The sequence below is a fragment of the Schistocerca serialis genome, chromosome 6 (assembly GCF_023864345.2).
Source record: "Schistocerca serialis cubense isolate TAMUIC-IGC-003099 chromosome 6, iqSchSeri2.2, whole genome shotgun sequence".
Taxonomy (NCBI): domain Eukaryota; kingdom Metazoa; phylum Arthropoda; class Insecta; order Orthoptera; family Acrididae; genus Schistocerca; species Schistocerca serialis.
In genome coordinates this window covers 444,951,731-444,969,239 of record NC_064643.1, presented here as the reverse complement: position 1 = coordinate 444,969,239, position 17,509 = coordinate 444,951,731, and the positions used below count along the sequence as shown (strand labels likewise).

Genomic DNA, 17,509 nt, shown 5'->3' with positions numbered 1-17,509 from the left:
ACCTTTCTGCTTTCCCTTCTTTGCTTAGAACTGGGTTTCCATCTGAGCTCTTGATATTCATACAAGTCGTTCTCTTATCTCCAAAGGTCTCTTTAATTTTCCTGTAGGCGGTATCTATCTTACCCCTAGTGAGATAGGCCTCTACATCCTTACATTTGTCCTCTAGCCATCCCTGCTTAGCCATTTTGCACTTCCTGTCAATCTCATTTTTGAGACGTTTGTATTCCTTTTTGCCTGTTTCACTTACTGCATTTTTATATTTTCTCCTTTCATCAATTAAATTCAATATTTCTTCTGTTACCCAAGGATTTCTACTAGCCCTCGTCTTTTTACCTACTTGATCCTCTGCTGCCTTCACTACTTCATTCCTCAAAGCTACCCATTCTTCTTCTACTGTATTTATTTCCCCCATTCCTGTCAATTGCTCCCTTATGCTCTCCTTGAATCTCTGTACAACCTCTGGTCCTTTTAGTTTATCCAGGTCCCATCTCCTTAAATTCCCACCTTTTTGCAGTTTCTTGAGTTTTAATCTACCGGTCATAACCAATAGATTGTGGTCTGAGTCCACATCTGCCCCTGGAAATGTCTTACAATTTAAAACCTGGTTCCTAAATCTCTGTCTTACCATTATATAATCTATCTGATACCTTTTAGTATCTCCAGGGTTCTTCCATGTATACAACCTTCTTTCATGATTCTTAAACCAAGTGTTAGTTATGATTATGTTGTGCTCTGTGCAAAATTCTACCAAGCGGCTTCCTCTTTCATTTCTGTCCCCCAATCCATATTCACCTACTATGTTTCCTTCTCTCCCTTTTCCTACACTCGAATTTCCAGTCACCCATGACTATTAAATTTTCGTCTCCCTTCACAATCTGAATAATTTCTTTTATTTCATCATACATTTCTTCAATTTCTTCGTCATCTGCAGAGCTAGTTGGCATATAAACTTGTACTACTGTAGTAGGTGTGGGCTTCGTATCTATCTTGGCCACAATAATGCGTTCACTATGCTGTTTGTAGTAGCTTACCCGCATTCCTATTTTCCTATTCATTATTAAACCTACTCCTGCATTACCCCTATTTGATTTTGTGTTTATAACACTGTAGTCACCTGACCAGAAGTCTTGTTCCTCCTGCCACCGAACTTCACTAATTCCCACTATATCTAACTTCAACCTATCCATTTCCCTTTTTAAATTTTCTAACCTACCTGCCAGATTAAGGGATCTGACATTCCACGCTCCGATCCGTAGAACGCCAGTTTTCTTTCTCCTGATAACGACATCCTCTTGAGTAGTCCCCGCCCGGAGATCCGAATGGGGGACTATTTTACCTCCGGAATATTTTACCCAAGAGGACGCCATCATCATGTAATCATACAGTAAAGCTGCATGCCCTCGGGAAAAATTACGGCTGTATTTTCCCCTTGCTTTCAGCCGTTCGCAGTACCAGTACAGTAAGGCCGTTTTGGTTATTGTTACAAGGCCAGATCAGTCAATCATCCAGACTGTTGCCCTTGCAACTACTGAAAAGGCTGCTGCCCCTCTTCAGGAACCACACGTTTGTCTGGCCTCTCAACAGATACCCCTCCGTTGTGGTTGCACCTATGGTACGGCTATCTGTATCGCTGAGGCACGCAAGCCTCCCCACCAACGGCAAGGTCCATGGTTCATGGGGGGGGGGGGGGGGGGGGGGGGTTCTGTTACTTGGCACATCAAATGTCAGAGGAGTTTAGTCCATATTAGCTATTTGGTTTAGTTCCACCCTGGTTTTCTTTCGATGCTGAATAGCAAAGCGGTGGAAAGATAATATTTTATCTTTATACTCTTCTGGAGTTTTCTGAAGAAATTTGGTTTTGGTTTGCATGCGAAATCCATGACGCTTCATAAACCTGTAGCACCAACCAAGTTCAACCTTAAAGACTACTAAGTTCCACCTTACCGCTAGCTTACGGGCGTGTATTTGAATATTTTTTGTATTGACTCCAGTGCCATTTCAATGGTGTACTTGAATCCATTTTCAATACGCCATCTGCTAGTGTTGGCCATTTTGAATTCAGTCCTTTATTTGCACATTTAGTCTCACTCATTTTTGTCATGTCTTTACGGTCCCACCGACCATGAATGAATTTTTCTGTTGGTGGAGGGCCGAAATGCCGCTCAGCTGCTCTGTTTCCTGCAGTGACACACCGCAGGCTAGACAGTGTTCTGGGTGTGTGATGGCGGGGCGGGCAGAAGACAGCATTTGCACGCTTGTGAATCCCCACAACTCATGTTCTTAGCATCGGTGTACGCCTGCTGCCAGTTGAAATCAGTATTGACTGACGGGAATTTTTTTATATTAATTTGGAGTATATGAAGCACCTGAATGTTGCAGGAAATTTTTCAAAGAAAATAGAGCGACTTCTAGCTCGTAAAATTGGATAAGCTCTCCTATAATTTGTCAAACTCGATTTTTTCGATACATTTTGAGAGTTACGTCTTCCTACTTACATATATTGAAGTCCTAGTCGTGCCCTACACACCTTGTCAACGTGGATGAAATTGGTGAGGGGAAATTCGTACGGTCACCTTATTAGCAAGGAGTGTTCTCGATTCCCGTGGTAGTACCCTTTTTACATCTTCCTTGCTTCGTTCGTCATGCGTTATTTTGTGTTCAAGGTAGAAGAATACCTTCACTACGTTTGTCTACACTGTTTCCAGTGTTGATTTCCAGCTTATCGTTAATCTCATATTTGTTACTCCTTCGTCCTGGTTACTCTCGATCCACGTTCTACGCTGATTAGACTATTCCGTTCATTCAACATATCCTGTATTTTTCCCTCACTAGTGATAGCAATTTCAAAAGCGAATTTCACATTTGGAGTAATTCCATCCAGAAATTTTGTTTCTGACGTTGCTTCCAGGACGTACGTATTGAGTAATAGTGAAGAATGTCTGCACATTAGTCTTACCCCATTTCTAATACGAACGCTTCCCTCTTAGTTTTCCGTTGTTATTCTCCCTCTTGCATCCCGTAATTACTTCTACCACCCGTCTTTCCAAAGAGCTAATACCAGTTTGACTAAGAATTTCAAATATTTGTGATCGTTTTTCGTTGTCGAACACTTTTTGTAAGGCTATAAATCCTGTGAAAGTGCCTGCATTTTCCTTAAATCTTGCTTCTATTATCAACCATAACGTTGAATCTGCGTCCCTGAAGCCTTTTTTCTAAAGTCATATAGGTTATCATGTAAAAGATCATCAAATTTATTTACCACTCCTTTGTTTGTTATTCTTGTCAGGAACTTGGATACAATTAGCTGTTAAGGTGTCTGATATAATCCTCGCATTTTTCACTCTTTCACGCTGTTGCGGTATGCCTACGGTCTTACAGATTCTACACTCCAGCCGGCCGCGGTGGCCATGCGGTTCTAGAGGCTGTAGTCCGGAACCGCGCGACTGCTACAGTCGCAGGTTCGAATCCTGCCTCGGGCATGGATGTGTGATGTCCTTAGGTTAGTTAGGTTTAAGTAGTTGTAAGTTCTAGGGGACTGATGACCCCAGATGTTCAGTCCCACAGTGCTCAGAGCCATTTGAACCATTTTCTACATTCTAACTGGAATAATCATTAGAGTGTCAGTGCCCCACTAATTTTAAAAAATGCTGTAGAATTTTGTATCTTTCAGTCTCGACGTCCATCATACAAAAAACATAATTTCTCATGAAACCTACCATTTAATTTAATTTACCTATTATTTTTTACCGGTATAAATTTGTTCTCTTTAGCGCTAATGACAATTAGGCACTCTTGTACATCGTTGAGTCATTGCAAGCAACAGAATACAAGTGCGCATTAGGCTGTAGAGTTAGACTGAAGTCGTATCTCTCTTCTGGTTACCAGATGCAACCACAAACCGAAAAAATTCCAGACTTGTAGGAAATTTCGTGCCGTGGATTTCTTTATTTATAATACGTAGTAAATATTATATTCCACTAAAGCTGACGTCAGGAGATAGTAATATTTGTGGTACAATGGAACTCTCTCCTCCTTCCCCTACTCAATGGATTTTCATGTGAAACGTGTTGGTACCTGAGTATTTCAGGCACAATTTTGGAAATTTTGATGGAATACAAAAGCATTTTGTTATCGTGTTGGACATAAAGTTTCTTTCAGAACTCATCTTATTCTTTTGCCTGGTGTTCTGAATGCGCAAAAGCTTACTTTTCCTATACTGTTGGAACGCAGTTCCGAAGTGATTTCTTTTTTGGCACAACTCGTACCTTTTTCCCGTGAAGTCTGTCGGCTATTGGGCGAGTGTATTTATTTACGTACGAACGGTGACGTGTGTTAGTCGGTATTCACATTTTACTGCACAACGAAAATCCGTTCTTGAGACTCATTGTACTGTCGTACATGTGTGTTGGTGCGCAAAATTGAAGTAGGAAAACCGGCCGTGGTGGCTGAGCGGTTCTAGGCGCTGCAGTCCGAAACCGCGCGACTGCTACGGACGCAGGTTCGAATCCTGCCTGGGGCATTGATGTGTGTGATGTCCTTAGGTTAGTTAGGTTTAAGTAGTTCTACGTTCTAGGGTACTGATGACCTCAGAAGTTAAGTCCCATAGTGCTCAGCCCCATTTGAACCATTTTTTTTTTTTTTTTTTTTTTTTTTTGAAGTAGGAAAGTAACTTCTGATTTATGTGTCACTGCCAACTAACATAGCTCAATGAAACTTGGACTAGAAATACAATTAACTCTTACACTAAAGTGCAGAAGGTAACAAATAAATACGCTATGAGTCGAACATATGGTTCAAATGGTTCTGAGCGCTATGGGACTTAACTTCTGAGGACATCAGTCCCCTAGAACTTAGAACTACTTAAACCTAACTAACCTAAGGACATCACACACATCCATGCCCGAGGCAGGATTCGAACCTGCGACCGCAGCGAGTGAACAGAAATGACATTTTTATTCTAAGACAATAATTACAGCGAGGTCACCGCGATTCATGATGGTCTTCTGGGCATTATAAAAGGCGCAACATGGCCCGTAATATAGTGTACAATCACCACCGACGGTAGTACACACTCCCCAACTTGCTCCCTTGCTGTCCACGAAGTTTAGCGTTATTCTTGTGAGTCGTTCCATTCTTCCAGCATCATTGTCGACGACTGACGGGTGGCCGTTGGTGTATGTGGACGAGCTGCAACGCGTTTTCCCAACGCACTCCACATGTGCTCGAAGGGATTTAAGTCTGGGTAACGGGCAGGTCAGTACTTTCGCGGAACATCCTCTCGTTCCAACAGCTGCTCTACCTAAGTTGTTCGATGTGGTAGCGCATTGTCAACCTTGATTTTCCAGTAGCCTGGCTGCATGTTCATGGTCGAGAAATATTTTGCTCCTTTCAGTCAATACACTTGCCGCAAGTGGTGATCGAAGAGACCGCTGTGTCAAAAATCTAAGGATATCAGTCGTTAAATGCTTGCCCCTATTTCTACAGACACCAGTCATTGAATGCTGGCCCCTATTTTGACTGGACCAGAAGGGGGGATTTTCCTTCACGTCTGCCAGGAGCTCTGAAGATGGCGCACTTAATAAAATGGCGCACTTAATAAAATAATAATCTGAAATATAGACAGCTGATGGGTGTTGGGATTCGACATGCTCGATGGATTTAACGTTTCCCATGCTCAATACACTCGCTTTCGTGTCAGAGAACATAAACTTCTTTGGGTGATGACAATAATAATTCGCTATTAAAGAGAAGGAAGATCCTGAGTCGACTAGAGCTCGGAAAGGCTATCTGTCGATCACGATTTCACTAAGATTTCCTGACTTATTCATGACTGTCGTCCATCTGCGGCGACCTCACCTACGTATATGATTGTCTCCCTTTCATTTCCTAAATTCGGTGGTTAGGTGAGAGGCTGGTACCTCTGTACGGCGATGGGGTAGAGGCGTGGCGAGCTGGAGAGCGACCTCGTCCAGGGTACAGCGTTGACTTCGTCCCGCAGGTCGATTATAGTCGTCTGCAGCTGAATGTTGTGATGTTTCACGTCTTGCGGCATAATATCGTCGAATACACATCTCCTGTCTCTTCAGTGGCGTACAATGTTTCCCTGGTGACCGTGGTGAAAGTAGACTGGAGTGTCGTTCTCCATCTTGCAAATGTCAGTTTTTCTGTGAGGCGCTGGCGTCGGTAATGAACGTTCTGACAGTGCTAAGTGTGTTGTTGTGTATGACTTTGTACACAATGGTTAGGTGAGGTGAGCTACGGAGCAGTGCGGTAACTTTCGTCGTAGGAAAGCTGGACAGGAGCAGGAAGTTAGCACAGTAACAGAAGAATTATGTAACCTGTGTTTCTCCAAGCATACAAAGACTCAGTACAAGTAATGCCGCAAGGAACAGAGTCTAGCTCTCAGTGTCAATAAGGTAGAGGCTCAGTTTACTAAGCACGAATGTTTGTGTCGTAGCGAAGAGGCTCCAAGTGGGGCGTCCGTCTGCGACCAGCTTCCTATATTGCGGCTGCAGACAGCACTCGTAAATCAGAGCCACTGGAGGAGTGGGCATACACTGTAGCCGATGGATTCCATTCGACCACTGTCGACATGTGACGGAAACTTGCAATTCCGTCTCCAACTTCGTGACGCCCATGGAGTGGTATCATTATGTAGTGCCACAGTTGTACTTCAATGATGATCCTGCTTTCGCATTTGGACTTGATTGTGGTTCCGATGCGACAACGTTTGCTAGAGGTGGTGGGTTCACCATGGCTCCAATTAAGCAATGTAAAAGCAGTCGCCTCCATGGAGAGGAACCGGAATACAGACATTGTATCATTCCTAAGATCCGTATTTTCGGGAGATGTATGGATTGCCAGAGAAGCTGGTTCGTCCTGCATTAGTCAGCTGCTGGGTTGTATGATAGTAGCGGCAAGTCTGAGGAGGCCATGTTCTTTCTTCGTGGTGCATTTGGCTAGTGGCGAACACTGACGTCAAAGATCGACAAAACTCTTCTTTCACATTTCCTATTACCCCCTGACGTATGGGATCGACGTTCATGGCTATCGCCTATGTATTCGGCCCAACATTTCTGTGTGCCAAATACTGTTATATCTCTTCTCTTATTGTGTGCGGTACGAAAGAGAAAAACTCATAATGTTCTTCCACAACTTCCGTAGGGATCACGTTCGGACGCCAGTCATACCTCTCATGCGACACATTTCTGTCGCATTTCCACTAGATGAGTTCCTGTGTCGTGACATTATTTACTAGATGAGACAAGTACATATTTTCTGTGAATTTTTTCATCCGGTGTGAGAATTTCTCGGTTTCTGTCATATTCAGATACACGATGTAGCATAGGATCAAAACATTCTCGACTGTGTCGTCTCCCCATGATGTTGGAAACCCATTCCTCAATTGTTCTTCCACTACGTGTACTTACTGCTAGTTGTCGTAAGACGATTGATTCAGTTCGATCTAGAGTTAGTCTCAGCAACTGAACTTCTCTTCGCTGTTCTCGAATCATTGCTGGGTTGTGTCATCCGAGTAGAAGCACACTCACACATTTGGCAAACATTCATCTCACTCCACCTGTTATATTTGGAAGCTCCGTCGAATCCTTTCACCATTTTGGCAGTCCCTGGCGACCGGCAAGACTGATGGATACCTGCTGTGCAGCTGACGTATTGCTGTTTCGGGATTTATCTCTCTCTTAAATATACGAATCTTAGGAATTATGTACTGCTTATTCCAATGGTTCAAATGGCTCTAAACACTATGGGACTTAGCATCTGAGGTCATCAGTCCCCTAGACTTAGAACTACTTAAACCTAACTAATCTAACGACACCACACACATCCATGCCCGAGGCAGGATTCGAACCTGCGACCATAGCAGCAGCGCTGTTCCGGACTGAAGTGCGTAGAACCGCTCGGCCACAGCGGTCGGCATACTGCTTTTATTCTGGTTCCTGTCGGCATAGGCAACAGCTTTTATATCGTCTAGCTGGAACCACAGTGACTCCGGCACATCCACCAACGTTACATTCGCAACCATAATCAAGTCCAAATCAGAAAGGACGGTCGGTAGTGAACTACAACACTTTGCACCGAAAGCACATTTATTACTTAGAGCAATATACAGCCAAAAAAGAATCGGATTTACAGGAAAGGGGTGTAGCCATTTATACAAACAACGCCGCGCGGATTCGCCGAGCGTTCTAAGGTGCTGCAGTCATGGACTGTGCGGCTGGCTCCGACGGAGGTTCGAGTCCTCCCTCGGGCATGGGTGTGTGTGTTTGTCCTTAGGATGATTTAGGTTAAGTCGTGTGTAAGCTTAGGGACTGATGACCTTAAAAGTTAAGTCCCATAAGATTTCACACACATTTGAACATTTTTTTTTTTTTTACAAGCACCAGTATTCCAGAAATAGAAGTATAAGGTATTTCAAGAACCTTCCAGAAACGATAAATAGCAAGTAACAAGTAGCTGCTGGTCACCTGCCGCGCGGCGCCAGCTACAGCTTAACAATTTCAAAAAGTACTGAAGTCTCTCTGGTCTTTGCAAGCTCTTGATATAGTTATATAAGTAAACGGATTTTTTTCCATTATTTAGAATGTTCGATTCCCCTTTCTTGATAGAACAATCTGCTCCCACTTTAAGGTGTAACAGATATCAGGATCACCATATAATATTTATGGAGGATAGTCGAAATAAACACTGCTGAAGCATAAATAGCAGTAAATAAAATGAATATCTGAAATTTATGTTGAGCGATGTACAAACAACCAGTTCGAAGCAGTTTTGCTGAAGAATTGGCACTGTTTCTAATACTGTGTTCTGTCTCATGTGGCATGTGCACCTGTGTAACATTTTCTATTATTTCCCTACAGATTTCTTTCCACAATTAAGACTGAAAATAGGACACTGGATCTGCATCACCTACTGTATCATCATATGAGTGTATCTCCTCAACAAATTGTCTTGAGCACCTATCATTCGACTAGTATTAGAACAGTTCATTTTATCCAAGTGGAATTAGGTGCAATAGAAGAGAGAATCAGTTTGGATGTTTGTAACACAACATTTACAGTGGATTCACATATCTTCTACAGTTCTAAAACATATAGACAAGTGATGGCGGAAGCCAACACTTGTCTACCGCTTGTCTATCTGTTAGTATGCTCCATTCAGCTTTACTTTTGTTACTATATTGTGGCAGTCAAGGGCTTCAACAAAGCAGCAAAGCTTGTAACTAGTTATAAGTTACCACACTAATGCTCTGTTCCTTGTTTATCTCGCCTAGGAATCAAGATGGCCCTCTACTTCGATTCATGGGCAACTGAGATGTTGGCCGTCCTGTCAACGCTTTTCATGATAATGTACGTAACATTTAAAATCAATTACACCTACTGGAAGAAGAAAGGTCTGCCATATCTGGAGCCGTCTTTCCCACTGGGAAATGGCTGGAACGCAATACTAATGAGGAAAAGCCCAGGCGAGGATATGAAAGACGTTTATTTTGAAGCAGAAGGCAAAGCAGTCGTCGGTATTTACTCATTAAATAATCCTCTTCTCGTTGTGCGGGATCCAGAACTTATCAAAATGATCATGGTGAGGGATTTCAACTACTTTCCTGACCGGGGTATCTACGTAGACGAGGAGACAGATCACCTGTCGGCGCACCTCTTCTTCCTTGGAGGCCGGAAGTGGCGGTCTCTGCGCCAGCAGCTGACGCCCACCTTCACGTCGGGAAAAATGCGCGCCATGTTCGGCATAGTGCGCGACTGTGCTCGTATTATGGTTGACGTCATACCCTCGGGCAGAGATGTGGAAGTCCGCGAGCTGATTGCCCGCTACTCTACTGACGTCATCGCTTCCTGTGCCTTTGGCATCAACGTCGACAGTCAGCACAATCCCGAGGCGGAGTTTCGGCAGTGGGGGCGGCGCTTCTTCCAGACATCCCTGCGCTCTTACCTGACTCTGTCTCTGGGATTCTCTAATCCCAACCTGCGCACCCTGCTGCCTTTACCCTTCGCACCGAAGGATATCACAGAGTATTTCACGAGCGTTGTTGACCACACAGTCAAACACCGAGAGAAGACGGGGATCATCAGGAAGGACTTCATGCAATTGATGATTCAGTTGAAGAACAATGGATATGTTGATGACAGCTTCTCAATCACAGGGAAGAAGGGTGCTGAACGTAAGTCATGGTTCTCAATTTATATGATTTTATAAATAATATTTAAATGTAAATTTAGAACCTTTTGTAGGCTGTAAACCTTAAATACGTTTGTAGCACGACACCGTTATTCTGCTCACATCCTCATCATTTACAAGAAGATTGTCATTTGATGATATGTCTATTAATATTGTTGATTACCAAGATACCAATAGACACCCCATTTCTTCAGCTGTGAATATTTTCGCACCCAGTTCAGAAATTTTCAGTTGAATGAATTTTACTGTATATCACTTTCAGAAAAGTGGCACTAATTTTGGGGAGTAATAGCTTATGAGTTTTAATGATCGACCTGTAACTCAAGCATAAGTAGAATGTCTTCATATTGTTGGTTGCATTATTATCGATATACCTTCATTCGTTTTAGTAGGAATGAATAGTTGGATGCAGAAATCCATCTCGAAATCTCCATTATAATACCTCTTCATTATTAATTATGGTATGTGAGATCTATCAGTAGGCGATATTGCTATTTTTTTCCCCAACATTTTATTCTACTTTGAGTGTTGCTTCCTTCATATACTTCTCTGCTTTTTTAAATGCAGATGTTCTACATGTTGGCATAGGTTCTGTCTTTATCTTTATTATGTTTGGTATCGTTTCTTATGTTTGAGCTTAAATCAGATCTTTTAACATGACATAATGTAAATGCTGTAGTTATGAAAAATTTGTTGTTTTAGGTAATTATGCAACCCAATCAAACACACAGTTCAACTAATTATATGCTTATACTATGAAGTTAGGTGTAAAATGTCAATGGGCTCAAATATATATAGACACATAGCAACCACCATGACACACCATTTTTCAGTGTACCCACTTGCAACATCCAAATTCATAATGATGTTTATTTAAGTAACGAGTTGTATCTAACTATTGATGGCTTGAGAAATACATTTGTAACTTCGAAGTATATCGTAATTCCAAAGAACGTAATAGATAATGTCCATTTTCGAATCACTTTAGCATTTATATTTTCACTATTTGAACAATACTTCAATTTGCTATTCTTCTCCTAAAAGATGTAGCGCCAGTAACTATAATTCAGGCAGGGAGTAGTACAACGCATCTCTACAAGTTCTTCTTGTGACTCTGTTACAATTAAAATGTTTTGGCAGTCCCCATAGGACAGTTATTCATTTTATGGTTTAACCAATGGGACATCAGTATTGTCGTTAACGTAACTACTTTACAAAAGACCAAGACACGAAAAAAAGCAGTAGCTTCCTTGAATTTTGCTCATCAGTATGTCATCAATACCATGTAGAACTATGGAGGAAATAGAGAAGATCCAAAGAAGAGCAGCACATTTTGTTACAGGTTCATTAAGTAAGCGCGGAAGTGTCACGGGTTTGTTCGGCCACCTCCACAGGCAGACGCTGGAAGAGACGTGTTCTGCACTGAACTAAAGATCTGAGAATTTACATTACTAGAAGAACCAGCCAATATATTGCTCCCTCCCATGTATATCTCTCGAAAAGGCCATGAAGATAAAATTAGAGTTTCCAGCCCACTAAGTGGGTTACCATCAATTGTTCTTCCCTTGAACCATCCGCAACTCTAACAGGGAACGGGATCAGTGACGCTGCTATAGCCAGTATCCTTCGCCACACACGGTGGAGCGTAGATGTACTCGCATATGTAGATGAAAGTATTGTGTCAGTACGAAATATCTTTCCTCACTATAAAAATTAGCTTCTGTGTATTATTAGAATGATCACTACAATTTTAAACTCCTACAAAGAACATACATGAAATAGCAACAGAGAGGAAAATTACTTTTGCCAAGGCATTCAAGAGAACATTAGTGCAAATTATGGCTCTTGTAGTTTTATCTTCATTACACTTGAACTATCAAAGTTGAAGTTACTTTAGTTGTCAAATTAAAACTACACAATTAAGAGCATTATCGTGAAACTAGCACTCTGTATAAGATATTGCAGTTACAGGCACGTTTTCTATAATTATTGTGACTATTACAGCTCTTGATAATGCAACTGCGTTTTTAAGGGCACATTTCCCTAATTAAGTATAAAGTTTGGGGAAATCTTAGAAGCCATTTTCCCAAAGCTACTATGATAGTTCATAACATTAAGATGATTTACTTGATAGAGTAAGTAACAGCATGTTTACGAACATATTTTATTCCTGGCAGATGGAAATAAGACTCTGACGACCAAGGAGATAGCAGCACAGGCGTGGTTGTTCTTCCTCGGGGGGTTCGAGACCTCTTCCACCACCGTAAGCTTCTGCCTGTATGAGCTCTCTAGACGTCCAGATATCCAGAAGAAACTGCAAGAAGAAGTTGATGACATAATGAGAAAGACCAACGGTGATGTGACGTATGATGATATAATGACCAAGATGCCATACATGGAAAAGGTGGTAAACGGTACGATGGACGGTTTTGATTCTTTTGTTCATACATCTCAATCATGAAAGTGTGGACGTGCACAAATTAAAAGCCATGAAGAGAACACTAAATACTAAACACTAGGTCAAACACATATTCGTTTCATTATTATGACATCATCCGTCATAAAATTGTTATTGAATGATATCTGCGTGCAATAGTGTTTCTTCATACTTTAATGAACATATAATATTTACAATATAAACTGTATACACCGCAGGCAAAAATCAAGGCAATTCATAGGACCTATGAAAAATTGTGGAACAGATAAAAACATAAATATTCTCAGAAATAAAGAAGCCAAAACTCCACAAACCCTATCTTGAAAGAACGTCCTGTGGCACCCTTAGAAACAATGCCTCTGTCGTTATAGAAGCAAGAAGACTACTGGTACATCCCTAATTACTATTACCAGATTCTGTAATAACACAAGTTACACACACACACATAAATGGTTCAAATGGCTCTAAGCACTATGGGACTTAACATCTGCGGTCATCAGTCCCCTAAACTATATATATAATTTATTCTTTCATTTATTCAAAACTGTATTGCACTCATGTTATCAGCCACTGAGGACAGCAAGGTCTGCTTTAACAGCTCCTTAAGAATTAACCACAACATTACGGATCTCAATCATTTGTTATAATTACTGGAAAATTTGATATGAAATTTTATACACCGCTTTTTTATTAATTATGCAAACGCAGGCGTCACTATGTACCTTAGAAATAGCTGAGTTTGTTTCGGTATACAGATAAACTATTTCCGATTAAAAAACTCCTGGCATCGATACTGTATAGATGCAGTAGATGCTAACAGAACAAGGTCAAAGTCTATGTAGATATGTTATGAGGAGCACCAGTTTTAGTTCCTCTCACAAGCATAACGGATTTCACGTCCATTACAAACACGCTGAAAACTGGTGATGAGTAGTATTCTATTCTCCCGTAATCTTACGTTCCATTCTCTTTCATGTAATAGTGCCCTAATGACCTAGTACTATCAAACTTTCATCCTGTTCATGTATTTTATCGGTTCCATTGTTTCACATATATTCACCCTATTTACCCATCATAGGCTAGTGATGTGGACGTGAGAACCAACACGGTTGGTGTTGGCCTTTTTTTTTTCATAAAGAATAATTCGGACATTGTATCGATCAGAAAATCATACTCTGTTACGTACATTACTGTTCATACCGATGCAAGCGCCTGTATGAGCATGCTGGCCATAGACCATGTTGCTTAGGAATTAGTGAATGACACATCTTCTTTTGCTCTATTAGGACCATTACGTTCATACATTTTCTTTGACTTATTTTCAGATTGCAAATTAACTATGATCGATAAGGGGAGAATTAAAACTTCACACAGAGCGCCACTGTAGAATACTTATTAAAACACTTCCATTAACATCTGACCCCATTTTTTTTTCAGAAACCCTTCGTATGTATCCACCCGCTACAGTTCTGAATCGTGAGGTGGCGCAGGACTATACTCTGGCAGGATATGACTGTGTCTTGGAGAAAGGAACTAAGGTGATTATTCCAGTCATGGGACTCCATTATGACAGGAAGTACTTTCGAAACCCCGAGGAATTCGACCCGGAGCACTTTTCCGAGGAGCAGAAGGCATCCAGACATCCCTACAGCTATCTGCCTTTTGGCGAAGGGCCACGCATATGCATCGGTGAGTCACTCCTCCGCTTATCTTCATTATCAGTTTTTCACAAAAAATGTATGAAAATATCTTATGTTAAAATAAAAATTAACAATTAATACTGATTAACTAAATAAAATTGAGTCACGTACTATGAGAAAATCAATGGTGATAAACTATGTCAAATGGAATGACGTGAAATAGTATCAGAGAAATCCATTCAGAAATTCTAAACCGGAAATGTAGACTGTGTAGTGACCAAAATTGAATCACATCAGTATATGTTGATATATGGCATTCATTTCTTCCGGATTTCTGTAAAAAATAATATAGTTAATGACGTTTATTCATCTTATAGTACACTACAGTTCCTTTCATTTATTTGTTAAAAAGTTTGTTTCCTGGTAGAATCGCGTATATTCACAAACTAGCTTCAACAACATCAAACTGTCACCAACTGATCAACAAGCAACATTTTAGTCGAATATTATCCACATGAAGGTTTGGAGGTAGCGGTTGTGAGTACAATAGTGATCGTTAGCATATAACACACTAATGCGAGCAATGTTTTCCACAGACAAGCATTTTTTGAGTCTAGGTCCCATCATCTGGCTGCTTGCGTTCAACCCTCTAAAGACACGCACTCAAAGCACAAACTAGTCACGAAATACAATAAAAGAAGTCCATGTCTTGCTTTGAAGTTGGCAACATTTGTATCTCTGCTTTTCTTCATCATTCTTCTGTAGGGGTAACACCGATAGCAACTACTAAACGTCACACCAGCAGCCTTCCCATATACTGGCCTCTTCTGTGAACAAGTAGACGGTTTCAAACGAATGCAGCGAGTCACGAACCTTTTCATTGTTCCAGAGATATCATAGGGGACATGGGGAAAAAAGCTTTCCAATAGTTCTCTTGGCAAACTGCTCATGTATATCTGTTACTGTCAAATTAAAAAAAACATCTATGACCTCGATGAGGAGTCCGTTATCGCTCTCTCCCGTTTGTGCATTAAGTAAATTATGAAATCTTTCTCCGTGAATCCTTTCTTCCCTTCGTGCACCACTTCCAGAGCCTCTTCAATGTCTTTTAGGTTGTTTCCTGTCTTGTATACATGTTTAGCTGCTACAGATTTTTAAGTAAGACGAGGATTTTATGTTCAAATATCTGTATTTTATTTTATTTCATGGCTGCTTTGTGCTTTAAGTGTGTGTATTTGAAAGACTGGACGCAGCTAGCCAGATGATGGAAGCTTGACTCCCGAAACACATAGCTGTGGGTAACATCACTCACATTTGTGTGTTGTCTGCTAAATAACAGTAACGATTGTGGTCTAATAATCTCTCAGGAACGTGTACTGGCTGTCATTGACAATTAGTGTACCTGTAAACACCGTATACTAATGTAAAAGAGATTATCCGAAACACTTGAAGTTATTCATACAAGAACATAAACATTACTATGAGAAAAAAAAGTATCAGAGATAGTTAGAAAGTGATCAATCTGACTAAAATATCAAAGTTTAGGAATGTCTTCATTTGTTTTATTATTTCCACAATGATCAAGTGGGATCACATAACAACTTAATAAATTTTATTTCTTCGTTGAGAGTGCTCCTTAATCTTCTCCTCCAAGCTGACATTTTCATCTCTCTGTGAGCGTTGTTCTTCGCCTTTCCTTCCTTGTTAGCCTTCCAATATGCGGATCTTATCTCTAAAACAATTTTTCCTTGCTCACTCTGATACATTTATGCTATTTTTTCCATTTAGTTTCTTACTTTGTGATTCATAATATTGTTGGCTTCGCCCATGTTGACGATTTCCTTTTTTTGTGGATGTTGTGCCTTCGTTGTTCCTCCCATGCGAACATAAATTGAAGATGTTTCTACTAAAAAAGTTTCTATCTGTTGTATGTGATACCTTGACGTTATTTCTTTCCATTTGGTTTTCTATTTCTGTTATTTGTACTATCGTTGGCTTCATCTTCGAGAACTATAGGAATGTTTGTTTTAGTAGCCTGATATCTTTCATTTCATCGAGGTATCCCAAAATTTCTATATTTACTACTTTTTTTAGTTAACTGTTGCAACCGCGAAATAGTGGCAAATCTTTGGATAGGTTTCATCTGTCTGGTATCAATGCCTTTAATTTTTTTCCTCTTCAATATGAAGATTTGTGATTGGATTCTTAGTGAAAGAAGAACTACTTGACAGCCTATAAACTTGGCTAAATCAGTATTTGGAAAAAATAACTATGACCCTAACGACAGGAATAGCAGAACCAGATGTGTTGATAGTTGGAATGGAGCGGTCTATTGCCCAACGAATGTCTCCCTGTAACAGTTCGGAATCGAACACCACGAATTGCTTCCATCTTAAGAAGGGATTATATCTATGGAATATGGTGGATAGTACATTACTTGGCAGTTCCGTCAGTTGAAAAAAATCAGTCATGTATGTACCAGGGCATTTCCCTGCAAACTGAAGGACGGGTTCTGCTGAAATTGTCTCCGTTTCGTTCCAAAATGACCAGTAACTGTTTGGAGATAGTAAATTCCGTATTTAAGTATTCCTTATCAGTTGAAATGCCGCTGTTAAAGTTCCAGTCCTCATACTTCAGTAGTTAAAACGTACTGAGGTTTCATGCTAAAATATCGCAGGACCCAAAACATGGTAGTACATTGCAAGTGACTGATAACAGAAACGTGCACAGGGTTTGGCCAAAGGTCCAACCGAAGAGAGTTTGCATTTTGGGGCAGCTGAGGACTCATTAAGACAATTCTGAAAGCGAGGATTCAGGCCACGATGCGATGCATCACACACGAATTCGCGGCCTGCTCCATTAAGACCGGATCACGCATCGAGTAGGCCACTCCGGGAAATATTTATTTATTGTACTTCTACAGTAAGTGCAAATCGCATTAACCGTGCACACTGCCTTGTTTGGCAGAGAAAGCCCACTTGCGTTTTAGGTCGAAAGTGTCCAGTTTTTCAAAATGGTTATGAGCACTATGGGACTTAACATCTGAGGTCATCAGTCCCGTAGAACTTAGAACTACTTAAACCTAACTAACCTAAAGACATCACACACATCCATGCCCGGGGCAGATTTCGAACCTGCGACCATAGTGATCGCGTGGTTCCCAACTGAAGTGCCTAGATACGCTCGGCCACACCGGCCGGCTCCAGGTTTCGATGTACACTTC

General features: G+C 40.9%; 1 protein-coding gene across 1 annotated transcript in view; it reads left to right on the top strand.

The window, feature by feature from the left end:
- LOC126484239 (cytochrome P450 6k1-like) overlaps nucleotides 1-17,509 on the top strand; it is a 44,804-nt gene that overhangs the window by 17,685 nt on the left and 9,610 nt on the right. Inside the window, exons 2-4 of the mRNA XM_050107653.1 lie at nucleotides 9,293-10,192; nucleotides 12,387-12,623; nucleotides 14,084-14,335. Of these exons, the coding sequence (XP_049963610.1) occupies nucleotides 9,301-10,192; nucleotides 12,387-12,623; nucleotides 14,084-14,335 (1,381 nt within the window). The 5' untranslated portion in view covers nucleotides 9,293-9,300. The remainder of the gene's footprint in view (nucleotides 1-9,292; nucleotides 10,193-12,386; nucleotides 12,624-14,083; nucleotides 14,336-17,509) is intronic.